This window comes from Cetorhinus maximus, chromosome 14 (assembly GCF_964194155.1).
Source record: "Cetorhinus maximus chromosome 14, sCetMax3.hap1.1, whole genome shotgun sequence".
NCBI lineage: Eukaryota > Metazoa > Chordata > Chondrichthyes > Lamniformes > Cetorhinidae > Cetorhinus > Cetorhinus maximus.
Genome location: NC_135892.1, coordinates 104596483 through 104621687, shown reverse-complemented (window position 1 = coordinate 104621687; position 25205 = coordinate 104596483). Strand labels below are relative to the sequence as shown.

General features: G+C 49.3%; 1 protein-coding gene across 1 annotated transcript in view; it reads left to right on the top strand.

The window, feature by feature from the left end:
- Window positions 1-25205, top strand: part of kif26ba (kinesin family member 26Ba) — a 314639-nt gene that overhangs the window by 271923 nt on the left and 17511 nt on the right. Inside the window, exons 11-12 of the mRNA XM_078557402.1 lie at window positions 4526-4688; window positions 14896-18307. Coding sequence (XP_078413528.1) covers window positions 4526-4688; window positions 14896-18307 — 3575 coding nt within the window. The remainder of the gene's footprint in view (window positions 1-4525; window positions 4689-14895; window positions 18308-25205) is intronic.

The following is a 25205-nucleotide window of genomic DNA, read 5'->3' as shown; positions in this document are numbered from 1 at the left end:
TAGAAACCCAGGCCAATTTGGAGAGGGAAAAAAAATCTTGGAAATTCTTCTCTGACCGCTCCCCCCCACCACTCCCCCCTCCCCAACCTTTCCTGGTCCTCAAGAGATCAAAACTAGATCAGAACACCACTCTGGCTCTGATAATTCCTTGCAGTACCCACCTCACAGAGAAACATCTTAACTGGCTTAGATTTCAGCATGTGGTCCCAGGTAGCAGCTGTAAAAAAAAAAAGCACAGGTCTAGATTTTTCATTGCAATCCATGAATGGCATGTTAATAGGGTGAAAGGTCAAAGGGCATGGGTTGGGGGGCTGCGGTGGGGGTTAGCCAAGACCTCTGCAGTGGGTAGAAGGTTGGAAAGTCTCTTTGAGCCGGAAATTAAGGAGCAAGGATCGCACGGTATCTGTAATTTCCACTGTAACGCGTTGGTGCTGATGTTGTTCGAGAGGGAGAGTCGACCCTTGAAAGAGCAAAAACAGACAGAAACAAATCTAGAATGTCCCAATTGAATGTGACCAGTTAGCAAACTGGAAATGGATAGTGTTTATTATTTCTACGTTAGCAATCAGAATCACATTGAACACAATGAAAAGCTTTTTGCATGCAGCAGATGTGGGCCCATGGTGAGTGACTGAGAAAATATGCAAAATATTCAGCCAAGCAATAAACAGACTTCAAACACAGCAAGAATTCTCTTCCATCCTCGAGGAATTGCAAGACATTTATGTCAATGATAGAGGTTTTATGTTTGAAATTCTTGCAATATAAATTTTGTTAGAACACATGAAATGCTCAAGACATTATAAGCCTTTAGTGGAACATGTCTACTGTGTGTGTGTGCCTGTACTTGTGTGTAACTGTCCATTCATCTCTTGCAATCCGTGTGCATGAACAGTGTGTATGTTTGTGTGTGTGTGTGTGTGTGTGTGTGTGTGTGTATCCAGTCATTTTGAGTGTGTGTGTGTGAAACTGTCCCTTCATCTCTTGTGGTCTGTGTGCATGAACATTGTGTGTGTGTATGTGTCTCATCTCTTGCAATCTGTGTGCATGTACATTGTGTGCGTGTGTGAGACTGACCATCCATCTCTTGTAATCTGTGTACACGAACTGTGTGTGTGCATGTATGTGTGTGTGTCTTTCCAATCATTGTGTGTGTGTGACTGTCCAGTCATTGTGTTTGTGTGTGTGTGTGTGAGAGAGACTGTTCATTCATCTCTTGCAATCTGTGCATGAACATTGTGTGTTAGTGTGTGTGTGTGTGTGTGTGAGAGAGAGAGACTGTTCATTCATCTCTTGCAATCTGTGCATGAACATTGTGTGAGTTTGTGTGTGTGTATGAGACTGTCCATTCATCTCTTGCAATGTGTGCATGAACATTACATGTGTATGTGTGTGTGTATGTGCGTGAGGCTGTCCATTCATCTCTTGCAATCTGTGTGCATGAAAATTGTGTGTGTGTGAGACTGTCCATCCATCTCTTGTAATCTGTGTGCACGAACTGTGCGTGTGCATGTATGTGTGTGTGTCTTTCCAATCATTGTGTGTGTGCGACTGTCCAGTCATTGTGTTTGTGTGTGTGTGTATATATATGTGTGTGACTGTCCCTCCATCTCTTGTAATCTGTGTGCAGGAACTATATGTGTGTGTGTGTGTGTGTGTGTGTGAGACTGCCCATCCATCTTTTGTAATCTGTGTGCACGAACTGTGTGTGCATGTGTGTGTGTGTGTGTGTGTCTATCCGGTCATTATGTGTGTTTCGGGTGGGCCTGTTGGGAACGGGCACAGAGCCGATTGCCGCCCGCGATCGGCTGCGTGCCACCATTTTATGCGGGTGGGCCAATTAGGGCCTGCCCAGCGTGACGCACGGCCGGTAGCGCTCAGCACTACCTGTGCAGGCGGGGGGGAAGGAGTGAGAGTCGGGGCCTGCGCTCTTTCACACATGTGCACGAATAAGCGCAGAAATCCCCTTGAGACACGGAGCTGCCTCAAGGAGATTAAGTTGAGATCGAAATTTTTTAATAAAGACAGATAAAAATTATTTACACATGTCCCCTCATGTGACATGTTTGTCAATTTATCAGAATGTATTTATTTATTTAATAAAACCTTCAGGAAACGTCATCCTGCCCGTGGATGAGGTTTCCTGAAAAACAGGAAGGCCATCTGGGCTCTTCGCCTGCCCCCCCGCCAACCTTAAGGCTGGACGGGCAGTGTTGATAACTACTTTAATTGGTTTTTTCATAGGCCGTTGACAGTTCGGAGGGTGCACAGCTGCCTCTGTCGCATGCCTACCGAATGTGATATCTAAATAACACGCGCTGACGTCAGGACGCACACTCGATGTCACCGTGCGTCTTTTCACGCATTGGCGCGTTGGGTCCGCCCCCACATGCCGATGTCAAAATTCTGGCCTGTGTGTGTGCGTGTGTGTGTGCGTGTTTGTCTGTTGATTCATCTCTTGCAATCCATGCATGAACATTGTGTGTGTGTGTGTGTATGTGTGAGTGACCGGTTATTGTGTGCGTGTGTATATGAGAGACTGTTCAGTCATCTCTTGCAATCTGTGTGCATGAACATTGTGTGTGTGTGTGTGTGTGAGGCTGTCCACTCATTGTGTGTGTGTGTCTGCATGTGACTATCCAGTCATTTTGTGTGTGTGTGTGTGTGACTGCGTGTGATTATCTAGTCCTTGTGTGTGTGTGTGCGTGTGTGTGTGTGTGTGTGAGACTATCCAGTCACTGTGTGTGTGTGTCTGCGTGTGACTATCCAGTCATTGTGTGTGTGTGTGTGTGTGTGTCTGCGTGTGACTATCCAGTCATTGTGTGTGTGTGTGTGTGTGCGTGTGACTATCCAGCCATTGTGTGTGTGTGTGTGTGTGTGTGCGTGTGACTATCCAGCCATTGTGTGTGAGAGACTGTTCAGTCATCTCTTGCAACCTGTGTGCATGAACAGTGTGTGTGTGTGTGTCTGTGAGATAAACTATATTAAGGGCCATAATATTTAATATATGTATGAAATCTTCCCTTAAAGAGAGGAATGCTACAGAAAATTATAATTGCATTTTTTAAATGAAATATTATTGGTTTGAGGGAAACTTGACATCAGTTTAAGCTTCGTCACATTCGAATAGCCCATGGCCAATGCTTACATAGGATTTACAACACACAAGCAGGCCATTTGGCTGAGCTGGTCTTTGCTAGTGTTTGTGCTCTCCATCAGCCTCCTTGCACCCTCTTCCTCTACCCCTATCATCAGATCCTTCTAGTCCTTTCTCCCTCATGAGCTTATCTAGCTTCCTCCTATGTGTATCTGTGCTATTCACCTCATTGACTCCTTGTGGTAGCAAGTTCCACATTCTCAGCACTCTCTGATTAAAAAGGTGTCTCCTGAATTCCCTATTGGATTCATTAATGACTATCTTCTATCTTTGGCCCCTGGTTCGCCTCCCCAACAAGTAGAATACAAAAGTAGGGAGATTATGCTTCATTTGTACAGGGTACTGGTGAGACCTCATCTGGAGTACTGTGTACAGTATTGGTCTCCTTATTTAAGGAAAGATGTAAATGCGTTAGAAGCAGTTCAGAGAAGGTTAACCAGACTAATACTAGGAATGGGCGGGTTATCTTATGAGGAAAGGTTGGACAGGTTAGGCTTGTATCCGCTGGAGTTTAGAAGAGTAAGAGGTGACTTGGTCGAAACCTTTAAGACCCTGAGCGGATGCGGAGAGGATGTTTCCTCTTGTGGGAGAATCTAGAACTAGGGGTCACTGTTTAAAAATAAGGGGTCGCTCATTTAATACATAGGAGAAATTGTTTCCCTGAGGGTATTGAATCTTTGGAGCTCTCTTCCTCAAAAGGCGGTGGAAGCAGAGTCTTCGAATATTTTTAAGGCAGAGGTGGATAGATTGTTGATTAACAAGGGGGGGTGGGGGGCGGGGAGTGAAAGGTTATCGGGAGTAGGTGGGAGGTTACAGTCACATCAGCCATGATCTTATGGAATGGCGGAGCAGGCTCGAAGGGACCAGTGACCTACTCCTGCTCCTAGTTCATGCGTCCGTATCTTCTCTACACCTACCCTATCAAATCCTTTCCTAATTTTGAAGGCCTAGGAATGTAGGATATAGGAGCAGGAGCAGGTCATTCTATAAGTTCACAAGCACAGCCTTTTTTTCCTGGATGAAAGAGCCCCAGTCTTTTTGATAAAATCAAAATACTGCAGATGCTGGAAATCTGAAACAAAAACGGAAAATGCTGGAAAAACTCAGCAGGTCTAACAGCGTCTGTGAAGAGAGAGACAGAGTTAACGTTTCGAGTCCGTGCGGACTCAAAACGTTAACTCTGTCTTTCTCTTCACAGATGCTGTTAGCCCAGAATTTTTGATCTTTCCTGACGGCTGTAGCCTCACTGGATTTTCTTTGCTCCAACTCCAGTGCCCCTACATCCCTCTTTAGAATATGGAGGTCAGGTCTGTGTGCGCGGCCGCAGTGCAAGTTATCACGTGTCATGTTGTTGCTTCACTGTTCCAGGGAGAGCAAGCTCACCATGCTGCTGCGGGAGTCCCTCGGCAACCTGAACTGCCGGACCACCATGATCGCCCACATCTCGGCCTCCTCCAGCCACTACTCCGAAACCCTGTCCACCATCCAGATCGCGTCCAGGGTCCTCCGAATGAAGAAGAAAAAGACAAAGGTCGGTGGGAGTTATGCCCAGATACAAAGCCGGGCCGCGGGCATGACGTTAGACTGATTAATTATACCTTACATTGGAATGAGTGAACACAGCGATGACTGAGGTAAAATGTTCTCTGGGAGGCTGCAACAAAACTGAAACTTTCACTTCCCACCCTCTCAAGTATAACATTCTTATTCTTGTGCCTGAATCCTGCCATGGCCCATCCACCCTCCTCCTCCCCACCCCCACCCCCTCACTGAAATCTCCTCTAGTCCTACAACCCTCCGAGATTTCTATCTTCCTTCAGCTCTGGCGCCTTGAGCATTCCCAGCTTTTATTAAAATTCTTTCATGGGATGTGGGCATCACTGGCTAGGCCAACATTTATTGCCCATCTCTAGCTGCCCTAGAGCAGCTGCCTTCTTGAACCGCTGCAGTCCATGTGATGCAGGTGCATGCACAGGTTTTAATCGCTCCGCCATTCCAGGCTGTACCTTCCGCTGCCTAGGCCCTAATTTCGGGAATTTCCTCCCTAAACCCCTGCACCTCTCTGTCCTCCTTTAGGGTGCTCCTTGAAAACCACCTCTTTCACCAAAATTTTGGACGCTTGCACAAATAATTCCTCAGGTGGCTCGGGGTCAAATTTTGTCTGATAATGTTCCTGTGATGCACATTGTTAAATGAGCTTTGTTTTTTCTTTATTCCTCCATGGGATGTGGTTGGCAGATTTCCTTCCCTAAAGGACATTAGTGAACAGATGGGTTTTTTTTTTTAATCAATAATAGCTTCATGGTCACCATTAACTGAGACTAGCTTTATTAATTGGATTTAAACTCCACTAGCTGCCATGGTGGGATTTGAACCCATGTCCCCAGACATTAGCCTAGGCCTCTGCTTATTAGTCTAATGACATTACCACTATGCCACCATCACCACCGTAGAAGTCAATATACCTCCGCCTTAAAAATATTTAGTGACCCTGCCTCCAGTGCCTTCTGAGGCAGAGAATTCCAAAGTTGCATAACCCTCTGAGAGAAAGAACTTCCCCTCATCTCTGTCCTAAAAGGGTGATCCCTAATTTTAAAACAGTGCCCCCTAGTTCTGGACTCACTCACAAGAGGAAACATCCTTTCTACGTCCACCTTGTCAATACCGTTCAGGATCTTATATATTTCAATCAAGTCACCCCTCACCCTTCTAAACTCCAGTGGAAACAAGCCCAGTCTGTCCAACTTATCCTCATAAGACAACCCACTTATTCCAGGTATCGATCCAATAAACCTCCTTTGAACCGCCTCCAATGCATTTACATCCGTCCTTAAATAAGGTGACCAACACTCCACATTGTAACGCCCTTAAGCTAACTCCACACCAACAGAAGAAACCAGGAGGTCTCAGTCTCCATTCCCTGATTCAGCAACTCACTGGGTAAACTTGCTGGTTCCCCCACACCTCCGATAAACTTCCTAGGAAGATCATGCTTTTAATCTCATTCCATGAAGAATTTAAAGAAGGAAGAAGATTGTTAGGGTGGCACTGCCTCTCAGTCGTTGACTGATTACGTACCCATCCTATCGCAACCTCAATCATTTTCATTTTCACCCCACCCCGCTCCTGAAAACTGATATAGGGTGACAGTCCCGTGGGTGGCTGTTTCCTCAGTACCTCAGCTAGTTGGCCATCTTTTCCAGTCATAAGCCCAGATACTGTTAATGGGCTATCTGACTATGAGGGGACATAGGGCAGGATCTTCCCTCATGGCTTCAGGCCTCTGCCATCGGGGGATCGAATGGGGGTCAGAAGCCCTGCAGTGCATGGGAAACAGTCAGTCACCCTGCTGTGATTTTCCCCGAGTTGGTCAATTAAGGCCGGTGGGTGGGCTCTCAAAGTTGGAAGGCCAGTAGGAGGCCTTCCAGCACTGAAGAAGCAACTTTCAGGTAAGTGAGAGAGAGAGAAAGGATGTTCCAAGAAGGACACGACCCCACCTCCTCTCCAACTGTTTTTTAGTTTTAGAGTAAAGCCCTGTGGAGGAGGGGGTGCCCATTCAGAGGTGTGGCTGCACCTGCAACCAGGCAGGCAGGCAGGAAGGCTGTGAGCCTGCTGGTCTGCTGCCGGGATCCCGCCTGCTGACAGACTACACTGTTCCCTCATAACCTCCGGGAACCTGGGGGCCCACTGGAAAACCCTAGACCCGGCGATAGGCCTTTTAGAAGGTGAATTGGCTGCCCGCCGCATGTGGGCAGATCGCCCTGCTGTCCCTCCCCCTCCCCCAAAGAAAAATGGCCTGGTGGTGGGGGGCCGGGTGAAGCCAGGGAACCAGCACACTGACCGGGCGGCATGGATTTACGCCTCCACTTTCATGCCCAAACCCAATTCTGTCAACACACCCGGAAACCTTGTCTGCAGTTTCCCTCCCTGCCCCAACCCAGGGGGGTTAGGATAATCACAGTGCACCTCCTGGTTCCCCTTCACACACCAGGGCCTTACTAGGAACTTTCTGAGGCCGACACAGATCAACTCCGTTCTCCGACTCGGCCTTCAATTGACTCGGTCGTAAATGGAATCCATTCGCAAACTGTGAAGCCAGATTGAAAGCTAAGTGAAAGGGCCACCTCAACTAATATAGGAATATCCTACCTAATATAGGAATATCCTCACCTAATATAGGAATGTCCTACCTAATATAGGAATGTCCTACCTAATATAGGCATATCCTCACCTAATATAGGAATATTCTCACCTAATATAGGAATATCCTACCGAATAGAGGAATATCCTCACCTACGATATTCCTATAGGAATACCGTAGGAATATAGGATATTCCTATAGGTGAGGATATTAGGATATTCCCATATTAGGTGAGGATATTCCTATATTAGGTAGGATATTCCTATATTAGGAGGATATTGCTATATTAGGTAGGGTTTTCCTATATTAGGAGGATATTTCTATATTATACCTAATAACTAATATAGGAATGTGTTATATACCTAGTGTTATTAGGTATCCACCTAATATAGGTATATCCTCACCTAATATAGGTATATCCTCACCTAATATAGGAACATCCTCACCTAATTTAGGAATATCCTCACCTAATATAGTAAATATTAGGAACAGGAGGGTCGAGGCCATCAACCCAACTGCTCCATCTTCTGTTAGCACACGGCTGACCTGCATCTCAGCGGCATTTTCCCACCTTTGCTCCATATTCCGAGCCTCACCCAACGAAAATCCATCGCTGTCAGTCATGAAATCTCCAGGATTTGGAGGAGAGAATTCCAAATTTCTACCCTTGGAGCTTCCCAGCCTGGTTCCTGAATGCGCCAGCAGCTGAATAATGGAAAGATCCAGCTGCAGATCTGATTGGAATTCACCAGCTGGTTGAGAAGCCTCACACCTCGCCAAGCACTGGCGATGATGTTTGAATATGAGTAATTCATATTTATACATAACACTTCCCTGAGCAGATAGATAACCTGAAGGTGCACCATGTGCCTCTTTTGCCCTGTAATTATCAAACAACTAAAGCACTTTGGAATCCTGCATGACGTGTAAAAACCAGCCAGTGCGATTGACTTGGAACAACAAAGGTTCAGGCAGAGGGAGGAAAAGTTATTTAATCAGAAAAGACTTGCATTTATATAGCGCCTTTCACAACCACTGGGCGTCTCAAAGCGCTTTACAGCCAATTAAGTACTTTGTGAAGTTTAGTCACTGTTGTAATGTAGGAAACAACAATGTGATAATGAGCAGTTAACCTGTATTTGTGATGTTTATTAAGGGATAAATATTGGCCAGGACACCAGGACACCAGGGAGAACTCCCCTCCCCTTGAAATAGTGCCGTTGGATCTTTTATGACCACCTGAGAGGGTTGACAGGGCCTCTGTTTAAACTCTCATCAGTGCAGCACTCCCTCAGTACTGAATCACAGAATCACACTGTGCAGAAGAGGCCCTTCGGCCCATCCAGTCCACACCGACACGTGAGAAACACCTGACCTACCTACCTAATCCCATTTACCGGCACTTGGCCCACAGCCTTGAATGTTATGGCGTGCCAAGTGCTCATCCAGGTACTTCTTAAAGGATGCGAGGCAACCCGCCTCCAACCACCCTCCTAGGCAGCACATTCCAGACCGTCACCACCCTCTGGGTAAAAACCTTTTTCCTCACATCCCCCCTAAACCTCCTGCCCTTCACCTTGAACTTATGTCCCCTCGTGACTGACCCTTCAACTAAGGGGAACAGCTGCTCCCTATCCACCCTGTCCATGCCCCTCAATGTACACCTCGATCAGGTTGCCCCTCAGTCTTCTCTGCTCTAATGAAAACAACCCAAGTCTATCCAACCTCTCTTCATAACTTAAATGTTTCATCCCAGGCAATATCCTGGTGAATTTCCTCTGCATCCCCTCCAGTGCAATCACATCCTTCCTATAACGTGGCGACCAGAACTGCACACAGTACTCCAGCTGTGGCCTCACCAAGGTTCTATACTACTCCAACATGATCTCCCTACTTTTGTAATCTATGCCTTGATTGATAAAGGCAAGTGTTGTCCTATATGCCTTTTTCACCACCCCACTAACATGCCCCTCCGCCTTCAGAGATCTATGGACACACACGTCAAGGTCCCTTTGTTCCTCAGAACTTCCTAGTGTCATGCCGTTCATTGATTACTTCTTACAAATTACTCCTTCCAAAGTGTATCACACACTTTTCAGGGTTAAATTCCATCTGCCACTTTTCTTCCCATTTGACCATCCCGTCTATATCTTCCTGTAGCCCAAGACACTCAAACTCACTGTTAACCACCCGGCCAATCTTTGTGTCATCCGCAAACTTACTAATCCTACCCCCCACATACTCATCTATGTCGTTTATATAAATGACGAATAATAGGGGGCCCAGCACAGATCCCTGTGGTACGCCACTGGACACTGGCTTCCAGTCACTAAAGCATCCTTCTGTCATCACCCTCTGTCTCCTACAACTAAGCCAATTTTGAATCCACATTATCAAATTACCCTGTATCCCATGTGCATTTGCCTTCTTTATAAGTCTCCCATGTGGGACCTTGTCAAAGGATTTGCTGAAACCCATATAAACTACGTCGACTACACTCCCCTCATCTGCACATCTGGCCACCTCCTCAAAAAATTCAGTCAAATTTGTTAGGCATGACCTCCCTCTGACAAAGCCATGCTGACTATTCCTGATCAAACCTTGCCTCTCCAAGTGGAGATAGATTCTCTTCTTCAGAATTTTCTCCAATAGTTTCCATACCACTTACATGAGACTCACTGGCCTGTAGTTCCCTGGCTTATCTGTACAACCCTCCTTAAATAGCGGAACCACATTAGCTGTTCTCCAGTCCTTTGGCACATCCCCCGTGGCCAGAGAGGAATTAAAAATTTGGGTCAGAGCCCCTGCGATCTCCTCCCTTGCCTCCCTAACCAGTCTGGGACACAAATCATCCAGACCTGGAGATTTGTCCACTTTTAAGCCTGCCAACACCTCCAATACCTTGACCCTTGTATATCAATTTGTTCAAGAACCTCGCAGTCTCTCTCCCTGAATTCGATACCTTCATCCTCATTCTCTTGGGTGAAGACGGATGTGAAGTATTCGTTCAACACTCTACCAATGTCCTCTGGCTCTACCCATAGATTGCTCCCTTGGTCCCTTATGGGCCCTACTCTTTCCCTGGTTATCCTCTTCCCATTGATGCACTTATAGAATATCATGGGATTTTCCCTACTTTTACCAGCCAGAGCTTCCTCATATCCCCTCTTTGCTCTCTTAATTGCTTTCTTAAGCTCCACCCTGCACTTTCTGTACTCCACTAATGCCTCCGCTGATTTTCTTCCCTTGTACTTGCTAAAAGCCTCTCTTTTCCTTCTCATAGTATCCTCAATATCTCTGGCCATCCATGGTGCTCTGGGCTTGATATTCCTTCCTACCACCCTAGAGGGAACACGTTGAGCCTGTACCCTCCCCATTTCCTTTTTGAACCCCCCCTCCCACTGCTCCTCTGTAGATTTCCCCACAAGTAGCTGTTCCAGTCTACTTTGGCCAGATCCTGCCTTATTTTACTAAAATCCGCTCTCCCCCAATCCAAAACATTTTTTTGCAACTTGTCTATTTCTTTGTCCATAACAAGCTTAAATTGTACCATATTGTGGTCGCTATTACTGAAACGCTCCCCCACCACCGCCTCAGCCACCGGTCTGGCTTCATTCCCCAGAATTAGGTCCAGCACTGCGCCGTCCCTTATTGGACCCTCGACATAGTGACCTAAAAAGTTCTCCTGTGCACATTTCAAGAAATCCACTCCATCCAAGCCCTTAACACTATGTCTATCCCAATTAATGTTGGGAAAGTTGAAATCACCTAATATAATTACCCTATTTTACACACCTCTGCAAATTGTGCATATTTGCTCCTCAATTTCCCGCTGACTATCTGGGGGTCTATAATAACACCTTACAATGTGGCTGCCCCTTTTTTATTCCTAAGCTCTACCCACAAAGCTTCATTCGATGCCCCCTCCAAGATATCATCTCTCCTTACTGCAGTAATTGACTCCTTAACTAATAATGCAATGCCTCCTCCTCTTTTACCCCCTCCCCTGTCTCGCCTGTAGATTCTATATCCCGGAATGTTGAGCTGCCAATCCTGCCCCTCCCTCAACCACGTCTCAGTGATGGCTACTATAATACAATTCCACGTGTCAATCCTCACCCTTAACACATCCGTTTTACCTGTAATACTCCTGGCATTAAAGTAGAGGCCATCCAACCTTGCCTTGAAACTTAACGCAGCTGTAATCCCTCTGACTTGATTGCTTTACTGTGTTATGATGTGTCCCTATTCTGCTAACATTCTGTGTACCCTCCCCCTGCCGAATTAACTTAAACTCCTCCCAACAGCACCAGCAAACCTGCCCACAAGGATGTTAATCCCGCTCTGGTTCAGATGTAGACCGTCCTGCTTGTACAAGTCCCACCTTCCCCAGAAACGGTCCCAGTGATCCAGGAATCTAAAACCCTACCTCCTGCACCAACTCTTAAGCCACGTATTCATCTGCGCTATTCTCCCATTTCTGAGCTCGCTAGCACGTGGCACTGGGAGTAATGCAGAGATTACAACCCGAGAGGTCTTGCTTTTTAGTCTACTGCCTAACTCCCTGAATTCTTGATGCAAGACCTCATCCCTCTTTCTGATATTTGCCCTGATATTTGTGCTCAAGTCTTGGAGTGGGACTGCAACTCAGAAATGAAGTTGAGAATGCAACATGGATAAGGGAAGGGGGTATGGAAGGAGCCTCAACTTAGGCCCCTCTGGAGCACCCCCCTTGGTAGCCAGTGTCAGGTAACAGAGAGCCAGTAACAGGTGATCTGAGGGAAAGAGAAAAATACCCTTCAAGAATGAGAGGAAGTTAACAATAAGTAGAAAGTTAGAAAATTCTACACCTCTCTCTCTTTCTTGCACTCCATATTTCCATAGTGCAGCTAGACTTTTTTAAATCACTAACCAATCCCCCCTCCCCCCCCGCCCCCCCTGCACCCCCCCCCCCCCCCACCCCCCCCCCCCCCCCCCCACCACCACCACCACCACCACCACCACCACAGCAGCTGGTAGAATTTAAATTCAGAGACTTAAATCTGAAATTATAAAGTGAGTCTCAATAAAGGTGACCATGAAACTATTGTTGAAAGTTGTAAAAAAAGACCCCATCTGGTTCACTCATGCCCTTTAGGGAAGGAAATCTGCTGTCCTTACCTGGCCTGGCCTACATGTGACTCCAGATCCACAGGAATGTGGTTGACTCTTAACTGCCCCTCTGAAGGGCAATTAGGGATGGGCAACACATGTTGACCTTGCCAGGGGCTCCCACGATCCCATGACAGAATGTATTTTTAAAAAAAATCCTGTCAGGTTAGCACTCCCGTACTGAGGGAGTGACGGATGTGGTGTCTTTGGAATGATTTGTTAAACACTGTCTGCCCTCGGGTGAATGCAAATCTCACAGCCACTAATCAAAGGAGAGCAGGTGAGTACTCCTGGCCAACATTTTTAGCTCAGCCAATACCTCAGTCTGAGATCATCTGGTTGGCTCATGGCGCCAGAAGTTTGCCGTCCAGCCGACTGCTTGTCTGGGATTAGCTGGTGGGCGGGCGCCTGCCTTCACGGATTCCCAAAGTGGGGGAGGGGTTTGACTCCGCCAATTTAATCGCAAAGCTCAAAATGAGTTGGTTCAGTGGCCAGCAAAATTCTGGCGGTGGGGAGCCCTTCAGTTGTCTCAACATCAGAACTTGCCAGATCCACTTGGCTGCAGTCGACCCTGGCAGGATTGACCCTGGCAGGATTGAAGCCCCTCTCCTGCGTCAACCCCCACCCCCCCCCCGCCCTCCCCTCCATCGACTCACCTGAGCGCGGAATTGTTGGTCCAATGGGGCGGCCGCTAAATCAGGTCCACAAAGGCATGCGCAGCCTCTGACCTCACTCGGCAACACGGTTACTATGCCGGCAGTATTCAGTGAGGGAGGGCCGGAGGAGGCTCATGCGGAGCGTACAGCAGCTGGGCCGAATGGCCTGATGCTGGGCTCTCATTTCTGTGGCAACCCTCCCCACAGCTGCATGCGCGGCTAAGGGCCTGGTAGCTGCCGCCAGTTAGCAAATAGGCTTGCAAAAATAAATAAAATGGGATTTCTTCCTGTTGACAACCTCTTAACACTTTGTAATCTTGTTGTATCATAAATCAAAGGCTTCACAGCTGGTTCATGTTGCAGACATTGATCAGAACATGTTTCAGTATGCTTAATGCCATCCTACACTAACCACAATTTATCTTACGCCTATTTTAAGCATGGGGTTGTTTACACGGAGTAGGCAACTGCCTACGACTCTTATACATCAGTTTTCCCCTTAAACTGGCAGGGATATTGATTTCTCAGCCCCGTGTACGTAGTTGAGGCTCGAGCCAGGCTGGTTGACCTGTCACTGAATCTGCCTTACGGCCTTTAGATGGGTATAATCGGAAAGAACTTTTATTTACGCCTTTGATGGTCTCAGGATGTCCTGAAATGCCTCACAACCAATGAGGTACTTTTGAAGAGGAGTCACTGTTGGAATGTAGGCAACACGGTAGCCAATATTTTACTCTTTCCCGGGATGTGGGCATCGTTGGCAAGGCCAACGTTTGTTGCCCATCCCAAATGGCCCTTGAACTGAGTGGCTGGCTAGGCCATTTCGGAGGGCAGCTAAGAGTCAACCGCATGGCTGTGGGTCCGAAGGCCAGACCAGGTAGAGACGGCAGATTTCCTTCTTTAAAGGGTGTTAGTGAACCAGATGGGTTTTTATGACCATTGACGACAGTTGCCATAGTCACCATTACTGAGACTAGCTTTATGTTCCAGATTTATTATTGACTGAATTCAAATTCCTCCAGCTGCCATGGTTGGATTTGAACCCATGTCCCCTGAGCATTAGCCTGGGTGACCGGTTAACTAGCCCAGTGACATTACCACTGATTATCACATCTTCCCTAACATTGCACACAGCGAGATCCCACTAAAAAGCAATATGATAAACAACCAGACAATTTGTTTTTAATGATGTGGGCTGTCGGAGAGAAACTCCCCTGTTGTTCTTCAAATGGTGCTGTGGTATTTTTTTTTTATCTTGAGATGAGAGCAGACAGGGCCCCCAGTTTAACGCCTCATCCAAAAGTTGGCACTCTGATAGTGCAGGACCCCCTCAGTACTGCCTTGGAGCTACGGCTGAGGTTTTGTGCTCAAGCCTCTTGAAACCTTAGCTGTTTCAGGCACGAGAGTGCTACATGGTGAGCCAAGGCCGGCGTCTAATGCAAGCGGTTCCAATTCAGCGCTAGGTGCTTCCAGTTGAAAGGTCCAGTTTGTACTCTGGAGGAGCTGACTTCTCTCACTCATGGGAGGGAGTCTGTCTGTATGATGAATGTGGCAGCAGGTTGAGTGTTTTTTTGTGCACAGTTGATCACTTGCTTTGACAGCCTCTGCGGAGAGGAATACAGTTGACGCTTCGAGTCCGTATTGGACTCAAAACATCAACTGTATCCCTCTCTGCAGAGGCTGTCAGACCCGCTGAGTTTTTCCAGGTATTTTTTTGTTTTTGTTTCAGATTTCCAGCACCTGCAGTATTTTGCTTTTGATCACCTGCTTTCTTTGCTCTCTCAATGCAGTATACCTCCAGCTCATCCGGGGGTGAGAGTTCCTGTGAAGAGGGAAGAATGCGTCGCCCCACCCAGCTCCGGCCGTTCCACCCGCGGGGAGCAGCTGACCCGGACCTCCCCATTCTGAACCTGTCGAGCGACCCAGACTACTCGTCCAGCAGCGAGCAGTCCTGCGACACCGTGATCTACGTGGGGCCCAATGGCACCGCCCTCTCGGACAAGGAGCTGACCGACAACGAGGGCCCGCCCGACTTTGTGCCCATCATCCCCTCGCTGCAGAAGAACAAGAACGAGGTGAGGCCGGAAGGCGCCGCCGAGCCGGTGGCTGTCCTCCCAGAGAAGGACTGCCTCAAGTGCAACACCTTTGCCGAGCTGCAAGAGAGGCTGGAGTGCATCGACGGCAGCGAGGAGCCCAGCAAGTTCCCCTTCGAGGAGGTCCCGGCGGCGCCTTGCAGCGACCAACCGCTGAAAGGCGAGGAGGCTCAAGCCCTGAGGGGAGAGGCCCATCAGCCGGGTGGCCTGACCCCCGCCCTCTGGGCTGCCGAGGAGGACTCGGAGGAGACACACCCTGCCCTCGGCAGAGCCCAGGCTGCCCCCTCCCCTGCCCCGCTAGGCAGCCACGCCAGTGGCTCCGCGCCATCCTCCCCCAGGAGCGTCATGGGGAGCAGCGCCACCCAACTAAACTCGTCCCGGGCCCAGGGCACGAAGGAAGCCCCGCACGGCAGTGGCAGCGCCGAGGCCAAGCCGAGGCCTATGGGCTCACCGAGGCTCGGGATCGCCAGCCTTTCCAAGACTTCGGACTACAAGCCGCAACATTCCCCCTCACAGCGCTGCAAAGTGTACACCCAAAAGGGGTCCTTGCCCAGCCCGGCCCCTCCCCCACCGCAGGCGCTGACCAACGACTGCGAGAAAACCTGTCACGAGCCCTTGGAACAGACTGAAATCAGGACGGCGCCGGTGGGAATGAGCCCTCAAATACTGAAGAGATCCGTATCCTCCGGCACCGAGTGCTCGCAGGACTCCATGTTCTCAGACCAAGAGCAGGACCCGGCGGACGACTCGAAGAACGAAATGATGACGAGGGCCACGGTCACCCTGCAGAAGCCGTTGGAGCTGAACGGAGAGGACGAGCTGGTTTTCACTCTGGTGGAGGAGTTGACCATCAGTGGAATCCTGGAGAACGGGCGGCCCACCAGCATCATCAGTTTCAATAGCGACTGCTCGGTGCAGGCCCTGGCCTCGGGCTCCAGGCCCGTCAGCATCATCAGCAGCATCAACGAGGACCTGGACTGCTACTCGAACGCCGCTCCTTTCTCTGAGGTGAGCATCGCCAAGTTCCTACCCTTTCCCAAGCCGGGCCTGGATGAGAAAGTCTTGGTCTCCAGCAGCCGACGCTCCTCCATCAGCTCCTGGCTGAGTGAGATGAGCGACGGAGAGCAGTCATGCCACAGTTTCGTCACCCAGGCCTGCGGTGGGAACGGCGAGGCGCTGGCGGACCCCTCCATGCTGGACGTGGCAAGCAACCTCCCGGAGGAGTGCGCGGCCTACGCGCGGAGCGGGCAGTACTCCATGATGGACAAGCTCTTCGGCATGCCCGAGAAAGCCAGCGAGGCCAAAAACCTGTACCAAGCGGCGCCCAACCAGAACTGCAAAATCGCCGCCTTGGGGAAAACCACTGTCAGGATATCGAACGCGTCGGGTCTGACCGGCGGTGAGGGCTGCTTCCCCATTAAGACAAACATTTCAGTGCACCCCTGTATCAGGCTAAAGCCAATCCATTTCTCTGATCAGGTCGACGTGCTGTCGGCTGACAGTTATTCTCTGGCTCACCCCCACGACGGCGACGCCAGGCCGGCCGGCGCCCGCGGCTCGAATGGGATGAGATTTGACGACCCGTGGCTGAAGCGGGAAGAGGGGGACGAAGAGGAGGAGGCGGACGCCAACCTGGACGGGAACGACAGAGCCCAGCGTGGGGAGCGACCCGCCTTCGGGCGCCACCGGGACCGAAGCTCGGCCGACAGCCTCAGCAGCTGCGAGGCCCCCGGCTCCCCGGTCCAGCCGGATCATGCCAGGCGGGTGGTGGACGGCTGCGAGGTGGCGCTGACCGCCTCCGCCAGCCAGAGCTCCATCTTCTCGCCGGACGGCGCCAAGGCGGGCAGCCTATCCCGGGCCCTGCAGCACCCGCCCCTCGGCAAGCAGGACGACCCCGACGGCCTCTGGCTGCGGCCCCTGTGCCTGGCCACGGAGAGCGGGGGCCCCTCCGCCGCAACGTCCCAGGCCTCCACCCCCGGCAGCCCCAAAACCACCCTGGAGAGGAGGCTCGGCTCCCCCAAACACGGCATGCTCCCCAGGCCCAAAGGGATGCCCCCGCTGCCTCCGGTTAGGAAGTCGAGCCTAGACCAGAGAAACAGAGCCAGCCCCCAGCACACGCCTGGCGGCAGCGCTTCGGGCCAAGCCATGTCGTCGCTGGCGAGCACACCAGACGAAGGAAGCGCCTATGTCAAAGCCAAGACCCCCAACCTGGACAACGGCAGCAAAGCGAGTGGTGGAAAAAATGAACAGTTCAGCAGCCGACCGAACTCCCTGAACAGGAGGTACGCGGGGCAGTACGAGTGTTTATCTTTGGAAAGGGCAGGGAGTTTGACCTCTGTTGGGTCAAAGGTCAACGCCCCCCGAGACAGTACAATGCCCAGAACAGGCAGGAGCCTGAATCGAGCCACCATGTCCTCGCCCACGCACCCTGGCTTTCCCCCATCGCTGGGCACCTCCCCAAAGGCCAGCTCCTCCAAGATGTCTGCCGTCAGCAAGCTGCTCCTGGCCAGCCCCAAGTCACGGAGCTTGTCAGCTTCCAGCACAAAGACGCTGAGCTTCTCCACCAAGTCGCTGCCCCAGTCCGTCGGCCGCAGCTCCAGCATGCCGTCCAACTCCAAGAACATGTCCTGGTCGACCCAGTCGCTCAGCAGCAAGCAGAGCAGAGGCTCCAGCATCGTGGCCAAGCTGCCCCTGCGCGCTGTCAACGGGCGCATCTCGGAACTGCTGCAGGGGAGCGCGGGCATGAGGGCCGGCCCGCTGCGGGGCAGCGCCGAGTCGGACGAGTGGGGCGCGCACGCCGGGGAGAAGCCCCCCACTCAGGCCCTCCCCTCGCCCTACAGCAAGGTCACCCCACCCCGTAAACCGCACCGGTGCAGCAGCGGCCACGGCAGTGACAACAGCAGCGTGCTGAGCGGCGAGCTCCCACCGGCCATGGGGAAAACCGCCCTATTCTACCACAGCGGAGGCAGCAGCGGCTACGAGAGCATGATAAGGGACAGCGAAGCGACGGGGAGCGGATCCTCAGCACAGGACTCCATGAGCGAGAACGGAAACTCAGTGACGGGCAGGTCCAGGAGCCTGAAATCCCCTAAGAGAAGAATGAACGCAGGTAAGATGGAAATGCATCCTTTCTGTTGCCGGCAGGCACTGTGGTTAGTTGTTAAGAGAGGCATACTGATCTGTCTAAGGGGAAATTAGATAAGTGCATGAGGGATAAAGGAATAGGTGAATCTTGCTGAAAAGAGAGACGTGTTTCCAAATCTTTTTGCCTTGCACTCATCAGGACAAATACAAGAATGCCAAATTTCAAATGATCACAACAATTTACACTACAGGAGAAAAGGGTGATGATTGGTTGGCTGAGGTTCTTCCCATCACCCTTTTCTCCTGTAGTATAAATTGTTGTGATCATTTGAAATTTGGCATTCTTGCATTTGTCCTGACGAACGCAAGGCAAAAAGCTTCAGCAATGTCTCTGCTTTCAAAAAGGTTCAAGCTCTGTACTATCACGCAACTGTTTGAATAGAAGGATTTGCTGGTGGGATGAGGTGAAGTAGAATGGGAAGGGGCTTATGTGGAGCGTGTACACCAGCATAGACCAGTTGAGCTGAATGGCCTGTTTCTCTGTAATTTTGTGCTCCTCTACTCAAACTACAGGGAGGGAAGGATAAGTTGGGGGATTGGGGTTGTGGTGGGGGTGGTGGGGGTGGTGGGGTGAGGGGGTCATGTGTTGGCACATATGAATACGAATTAGGGGCAGGAGTAGGCCATTCCTGATTTCCAGGTTTAACACTGGCCAAATTTCCCAGGCTCCAGAAACCCACCAGCTGAAGGGAGACAAGGAATGTTCATAGAAAGAGTAAGTGCCTTTACAGCACGGCTTGTAGGCCAAGGGAAGCAGGAATGCTTCCTCCCAATCTAATCGAGCTTATCTACTTCCACTGCGATGTGAGCTGGCCCTGATTGGTGACCAGCCACCTGCCTACACCCCCTGCATTGGGATCCGACCTCTCCCCACCTGAGATTGGACCCAACCCGTTCATTCCCACAATGCAGAGCCCCGCCACCCCCACCACAAAAATGGAATCCCTCCCAGAATCAGACGACTGTCACGCAGGCCCTGACTAACTCAACAGGAGGCTCCCTGCCCTCTCCCTGGGTGCAGCATTCCATAACCGACAGGGAGCCAAACAGTGTCAGTCGGGAAGCGCAGGTACCTGAGGGTTGTAGGGTTTGAGAAAATTACGGGGGTAGAGAGGAACGAGGCCGTGGCCGGGGCGGGGGGTGGGGGGGGTGGATTTGAGAACAAGGAGGAGAATTTTAAAATCAAGGTGTTGCTCAGCCAGGAGCCAGTGTAGGTCAGCGAGCACAGAGCTGATGGATGAATGGAACTTGGTGCGACTTAGGACATGGGCAGCAGAGTTTTGGATGACCCCCAAGTTTATGGAGGGTAGAATTAGGGAGACCAGTCAAGAGTGTGTTAGGATAGTTTGTTCTAGATGTTGAAAAAGCATGGATGAGAATTTCAGATGAGCTGAGGCAAGAGTGAAAATAAATGGTCTTAGTGATTATGTGAATATGTGGTCAGATGTTCATCTCCAGGCCAAACATGACACAAAGGTTCTCAATGTCTGGTTCAGATTCAGGCTGCCAGGGAGCGGGATGAAGTCGGTGGGAATGGAATTTGTGGTTGGGAATTAAGACAATGGCTTCCGTCTTCCCAATATTTAATTGGAGCAAAATCCTGCTCATCCTTGTAGGCTAATCGAATCTTCAGAGGGAAGAGGGCGCCTGTTTTGAAGGCCGTGTGTATTCTGGCAAGGATGCAGTCGAAGCTGAATCAATAATGGTTAGTCTGCTCGCTCATGCTGGCAGAATTCGGAAAACCTCCAAAGCAGCTTCTTCGAGGGCCTGTCGTGATGCAGGCCACCCCTCCTGTACCTCAGGACAAGCCGCCAGTCCTCGCCTGTGAACCTGAAACAGCGAATAGCTCGCGGTGAGGGCACCTGCGGGACCCTCACAGCTGAGCCCAAGTTAGGCAAAGACTTCTGTCACAGGGATCCCTGGATTAGAGTCAGGAGCTGGAGCCCTGGCTGATATACCCCCGCATAGCCCAGGGACACTGAGGGGAATTATAGCGCTAGCTTGATTTTTATAAAACGGGCGAATAATGGTGGCTTGATTTATAGCCTTGAATTGACTTTTGTTGGTTAAGGGTTACAGAACGAAGGCGTGTAAATGGAGTTAAGATACAGATCTTCCATGAACTAATTGAATAGCGGGACAGACTTGAGAGGCTCATTGGTCTACTCCTATTCCTATGTCCCGGTGAATACAAGCTCCAGTAGCATTCCAGACAAAGGAAGAATATACTAGTTTTTAAAAAAAATTTAAGCCAAGCATTGAAACATTAACTCTCATTTCCACGCAGAATACACAATGTTGAAGGTTGTTTGATGCCCATCCAGTTAGCGCAGTGATTAATGAGGCAGGATTCAGACACAGCTCTGGAGCACGACTGATTTCAAACTGCTGGAAAACTCCCGATAGCCCATAAAAGTTAATTACTGGTTTAATGGCAGCGCTGTGAAGGTTTAGGATCCCAAACTTGGGGACTCCCTCGACGTTGCCAAGGCTGAGAATCACACATCTTGTAATGCAGTGAAAGGAGAGAAAGGTTAGTAGACCTGCAGATTTCTTGGAGAGTCTCTGACTCAGTTCTCAATCAGATCAGCTGTTTGGAGGCTGAGGGAAGGGTATTACGACATGTGGTAACATTCACAAGTGTTTCTTCATTGTAGCCTCCGACCAGCCCTGCAACTCCACACTCACCCCCCAACCCAACTCACCCCCAACCCAACTCACCCCCAACTCTTTATTCAGTCACGTCGGCATACTCCACCAATATCATTCGCCCCCTGAATGGTGAATGTAAGAAATAGGAATAGCCATGGTGTTTGGGATTGTTTAGTCCCTTGCCTCTCCACCATTGAGACTGCTGTCCAAATCCAGCTCTATAGCCCAGCTTTTGGTTCCTTCCTAAACTCCCTCTTGGCCTGTAAAATAAATACTTCAACGCTTTCCCCTTAGCCTCACACAATGACCCCTAGTCACACAAATGACCCCTAGTCCTACCATTCTTGTCCATCTCTAGACCCTTCATCATTTTAAAGCCTTCAATCATGTCCATTCTAAGTCTGCCATTCCTAATGAAATAGCTCTAACTCATGGGACCTTTCTAAGATTGGGTATCATTTTGGTCAAACTCCTCCGAACCTACTCCAGGCCCTCACCACTCCCCGCGTTTGGGAAACAAGCTGTCGCAATATGTCTCCGTGTTCCAACGCTCCCATTTCCAGCAATACTGAAGCCTAAGTCCAGCGTTCTTTGTGCTCACAGCATCAAAGTATTTTTACAGTGCAAAAGGAGGCCATTCGGCCCATCGAGTCTGCACTGACTCTCCGAAAGAGCATTCCGCCTAGTCCCACTCCCCCGCCTTATCCCTGTAACCTTGCGCATTCTGTCTTTTCAGGCAACAGTCTAATTCCCCTTTGAACACCTCAATCGATCCTGCCTCCACCACCCTCTCAGGAAGTTTGTTCCAAACTCCAACCAGCCTCTGGGTGAAAACATTTTTCCTCACATCACATTTACTCCTTTTGCCAATTATTTTGAATCTGTGCCCTTTAGTTCTTGATGTTCTCTTGAGTGTGAACAGCTTCTCACTATTTACCCTGTCCATACCCCTCAGGATCTTGAATACCTCTATCAAATCCCCTCTCAGCCTTCTTTTCCCCAAGGAAAACATTCCCAATCTCTCCAATCTATCCACATAGCTACAGTTCTTCATCTTGGGAATCATTCTTGTGAACCTCCTCTGTACTCTCTCCAATAACTTCACATCGTTCCTCAAGTGTGGTGCCCAGAATTGGATGCAGTACTCTTGATGAGGCCTAACTGGTGCCTTATATCATATTGGCATAGCCCAAAACCTCTATTTGTCTTCCAAATGGTCTTGTCACCCACAATACCTTAACTCACTGAGTATATCCCTTGATCCTTGATCTTTATCAGTTGGCTTGCCAACCCTCTAGGATTGCCCTGGAGTCTCCAGGAGATGGGGGAGGCAGGGAGTGAAAAGGTTGATTGACTGACGGCCGACAATCAGCCAGTTTTGTCTGTTTTCCATTGGGCGTGGGAAGGCACAGTGAGGATTGACATCTCGGGCAACCAATCCTAGCGGTGCATGAGCAGCATGGTTAGTGGCGGAGGGAGGTCATGAGATGAAATCTCCAGGACACCAAATCAGTGGGGAAGCAAATTCGTGGTGTTTTCGAAGCTGGTAGTGCTCTGGCCCCATCTTCCCATCCAAACCGGTTTACAATAAAGGCAGACTCCTATAATTTATGATTAGACTGGAGATTTCCTTTCAGAGGAGAAGAGAAAATCAGAGAGAGAGGAGCACAGCCCCCTGGGTCAGTTTAGATATTTCATCACCACTTGGCTTTCCTTGGCAGGCAGTTACAGTCAGAAGCAGTATTGATCTAGCAGACTGCGCCTCAGAATGCCATATTTTATGAGATTAAAAGCGCAGTGATAAAATGAAGCGAGAACCAAAGAGTTCCTCTTTCTCAGTACTGTTCTCCTAAGTCCTTGGAGATATGGACTGAATTTAGAAAAGCAGTTCTCCAGGTGATTACCATACTTGCCCCATTGTAAAGGCTTCAACTATGTTCCTTGTGTTCAATTCTGGTTTAATAATGATTAAAGATAGAAGGTTTTGAATTTGTATAATGTCTTTCATAACATCAGGGCATCCCAAAGTGCTTTACAGCCAATGAAGTGCAGTCACAGCCAGTTTGTACATAGCAATTTCCCACACATGGCAATGTGTTCATGCCCAGGTAATCTGTTTGTGTAATATTGATTGAGGGATAAATATTGACCATGGACCAAGGCGTCTGGGATAGCTCCCCTGCACCCCATCGGAATTAGTACCATGGGATCTTGTGTGTCTCAGTTTAATGTCCCATCCGAAAAAGCAGTGCCTCTGACAGCGCAGCACCCCCTCAGTACTGCACTGGAGCACAGCCATGATCGCTATACTCTGAAGTGGGAATTCGAACCCACAATCTTCTGATTCAGAGGCAAGAGTGCTACCAACTGAGCCACAGCCAATGCACAGTCCCCTGCACTGAGAGCGTCAGCCTATGTTTAGTTTGGAAAAAAATCAGGAAGATTCAGAATAAAGAGGATTATAGCAATATTCATACATGGGGGCGAGTTGGCATTTTGTGATAAGGGGAGGGGTTAGAGAAAGGGAGTGAACAAAGGATCACCTATCCGACAGCAAACTCATTGATATCTCCAGCATGGGAGTGTGAGTGAAGTGTTAAAGAGACTTTAAATCCTTTAATATCCCTTTAAATAACAACCTACACACTAATGGGCCATGGAAATGGAAGGGATTGAAATGTATCTGGTTGTTAACAGTCCTTATGTTCAACACTGATGCCATTCAGTAAAACAAGTGTCGCTTTCTGTAGATCAGAGTGAGGCCAATTCACCGAGCATACAATATATACAATAGGGATCAAAGTAATCATATTTATCACGCCTGGATTTAAGAGGCACATTTCTATTGCACTGAGCTCATGGCTGTAGGAAATTCTCTCGCCGAGTATAATGGGCTTTTGTTAAAAATTGAAATCTTTCAGCATTAGGTGTGATGGAGTCGGACATTGTCAGGCACAGTGAAAGCAGATCCCGTGGAACTCATTCCTTCTGATTAAACTGCCGGAATGACGTCACTCGTCCGGCCTTTCTGCTGTTGTCACAAGAGCTGTTTTTCTTGAGCAGGAATGCTGCAGCCGCCATAGTCCCCGTGGCTTTCACTCCTCCCTGTCTCTCTAAGCTCCTACAGCACCAATCGCAGGTTTTAATCTACACTGCGCTGTTACTGTGGGAGGATGTCCCAAGCTGCTTTACAGGGGCGTTAGCAAATAAAATTCCACTCCAAGCCACATTAGGGCAGATGACCTCAGGACATCCCAAAGCGCTTTACAGCCAATGAAACACTTTGGAAGTGTGGTCACTGCTGTAGCATAGGAAACTCAGCACTTTATACAACTCGAGGACACCCCACAACTCGCCGATTGAGGTGAGCGTGTCAGCAATAAACCACAGCTAATGCACAACCTTCGACAACAATAGTTTATACAATGTAATAAAATGTCCCACAGAGGCATTATAAAGCACAATATGAAACTGGCCCTCATTCAGAGATACTAGGGCAAATGACCAAAAGCTTGGTCAAAAAGGGAGGTTTTAAGGAACGTCTTGGAGAAAGAGAGAGAGAGAGGGAGATGAGGCTTAGAGGGAGCTTGGGGCCTGGGAAGCTGAAGGCTCGGCCACCCATGGAGGAGCAATTAAAATCGGGGATTCTCGAGGCCACAGTTTGATGAGCCAGATACCGTGGAGGGTTGTGGGGCCGGAGGAGATTGCAGAGATAGGGAGGGGCGGGGTCACTGAGGGATTTGAAAACAAGGATGAAAATCTTACGTTCAAAGCGTTGCTTGACTGGAAGCCAATGTAGATGAGCGAGGACAGGGGTGATAGGCGAAGGGGACTTGGTGCAAGTTAGGGTACGAGCAGCAGAGTTTTGGATGACCTCAAGTTAATACCACAAGTGCATTTTAATACTTGAGTCTAAAGGTAACAAAGGCTTGAATGTGGGTTTAAATAGCAGATGGGCTGAGACAGGGGTGAAGGTACCGAGGCGGAAAAGGCAGTCTTAGTGATGGTGTGATCATATGGTCAGAAGCTCATCTTGGGGTCAAATGGGATACCAAGGTTGCGAACAGCCTGGCTTAGTCTCAGACTGTTGCCAGGGAGATGGATGGAATCGGTAGCTAGGCAACAGAGTTTGGGGAGGGAGCCAAAAACAATGTCTTCAGTCTTCCTTATATTTAATTGGAGGAAATTTCTGCTCATCTAGCACTGGATAT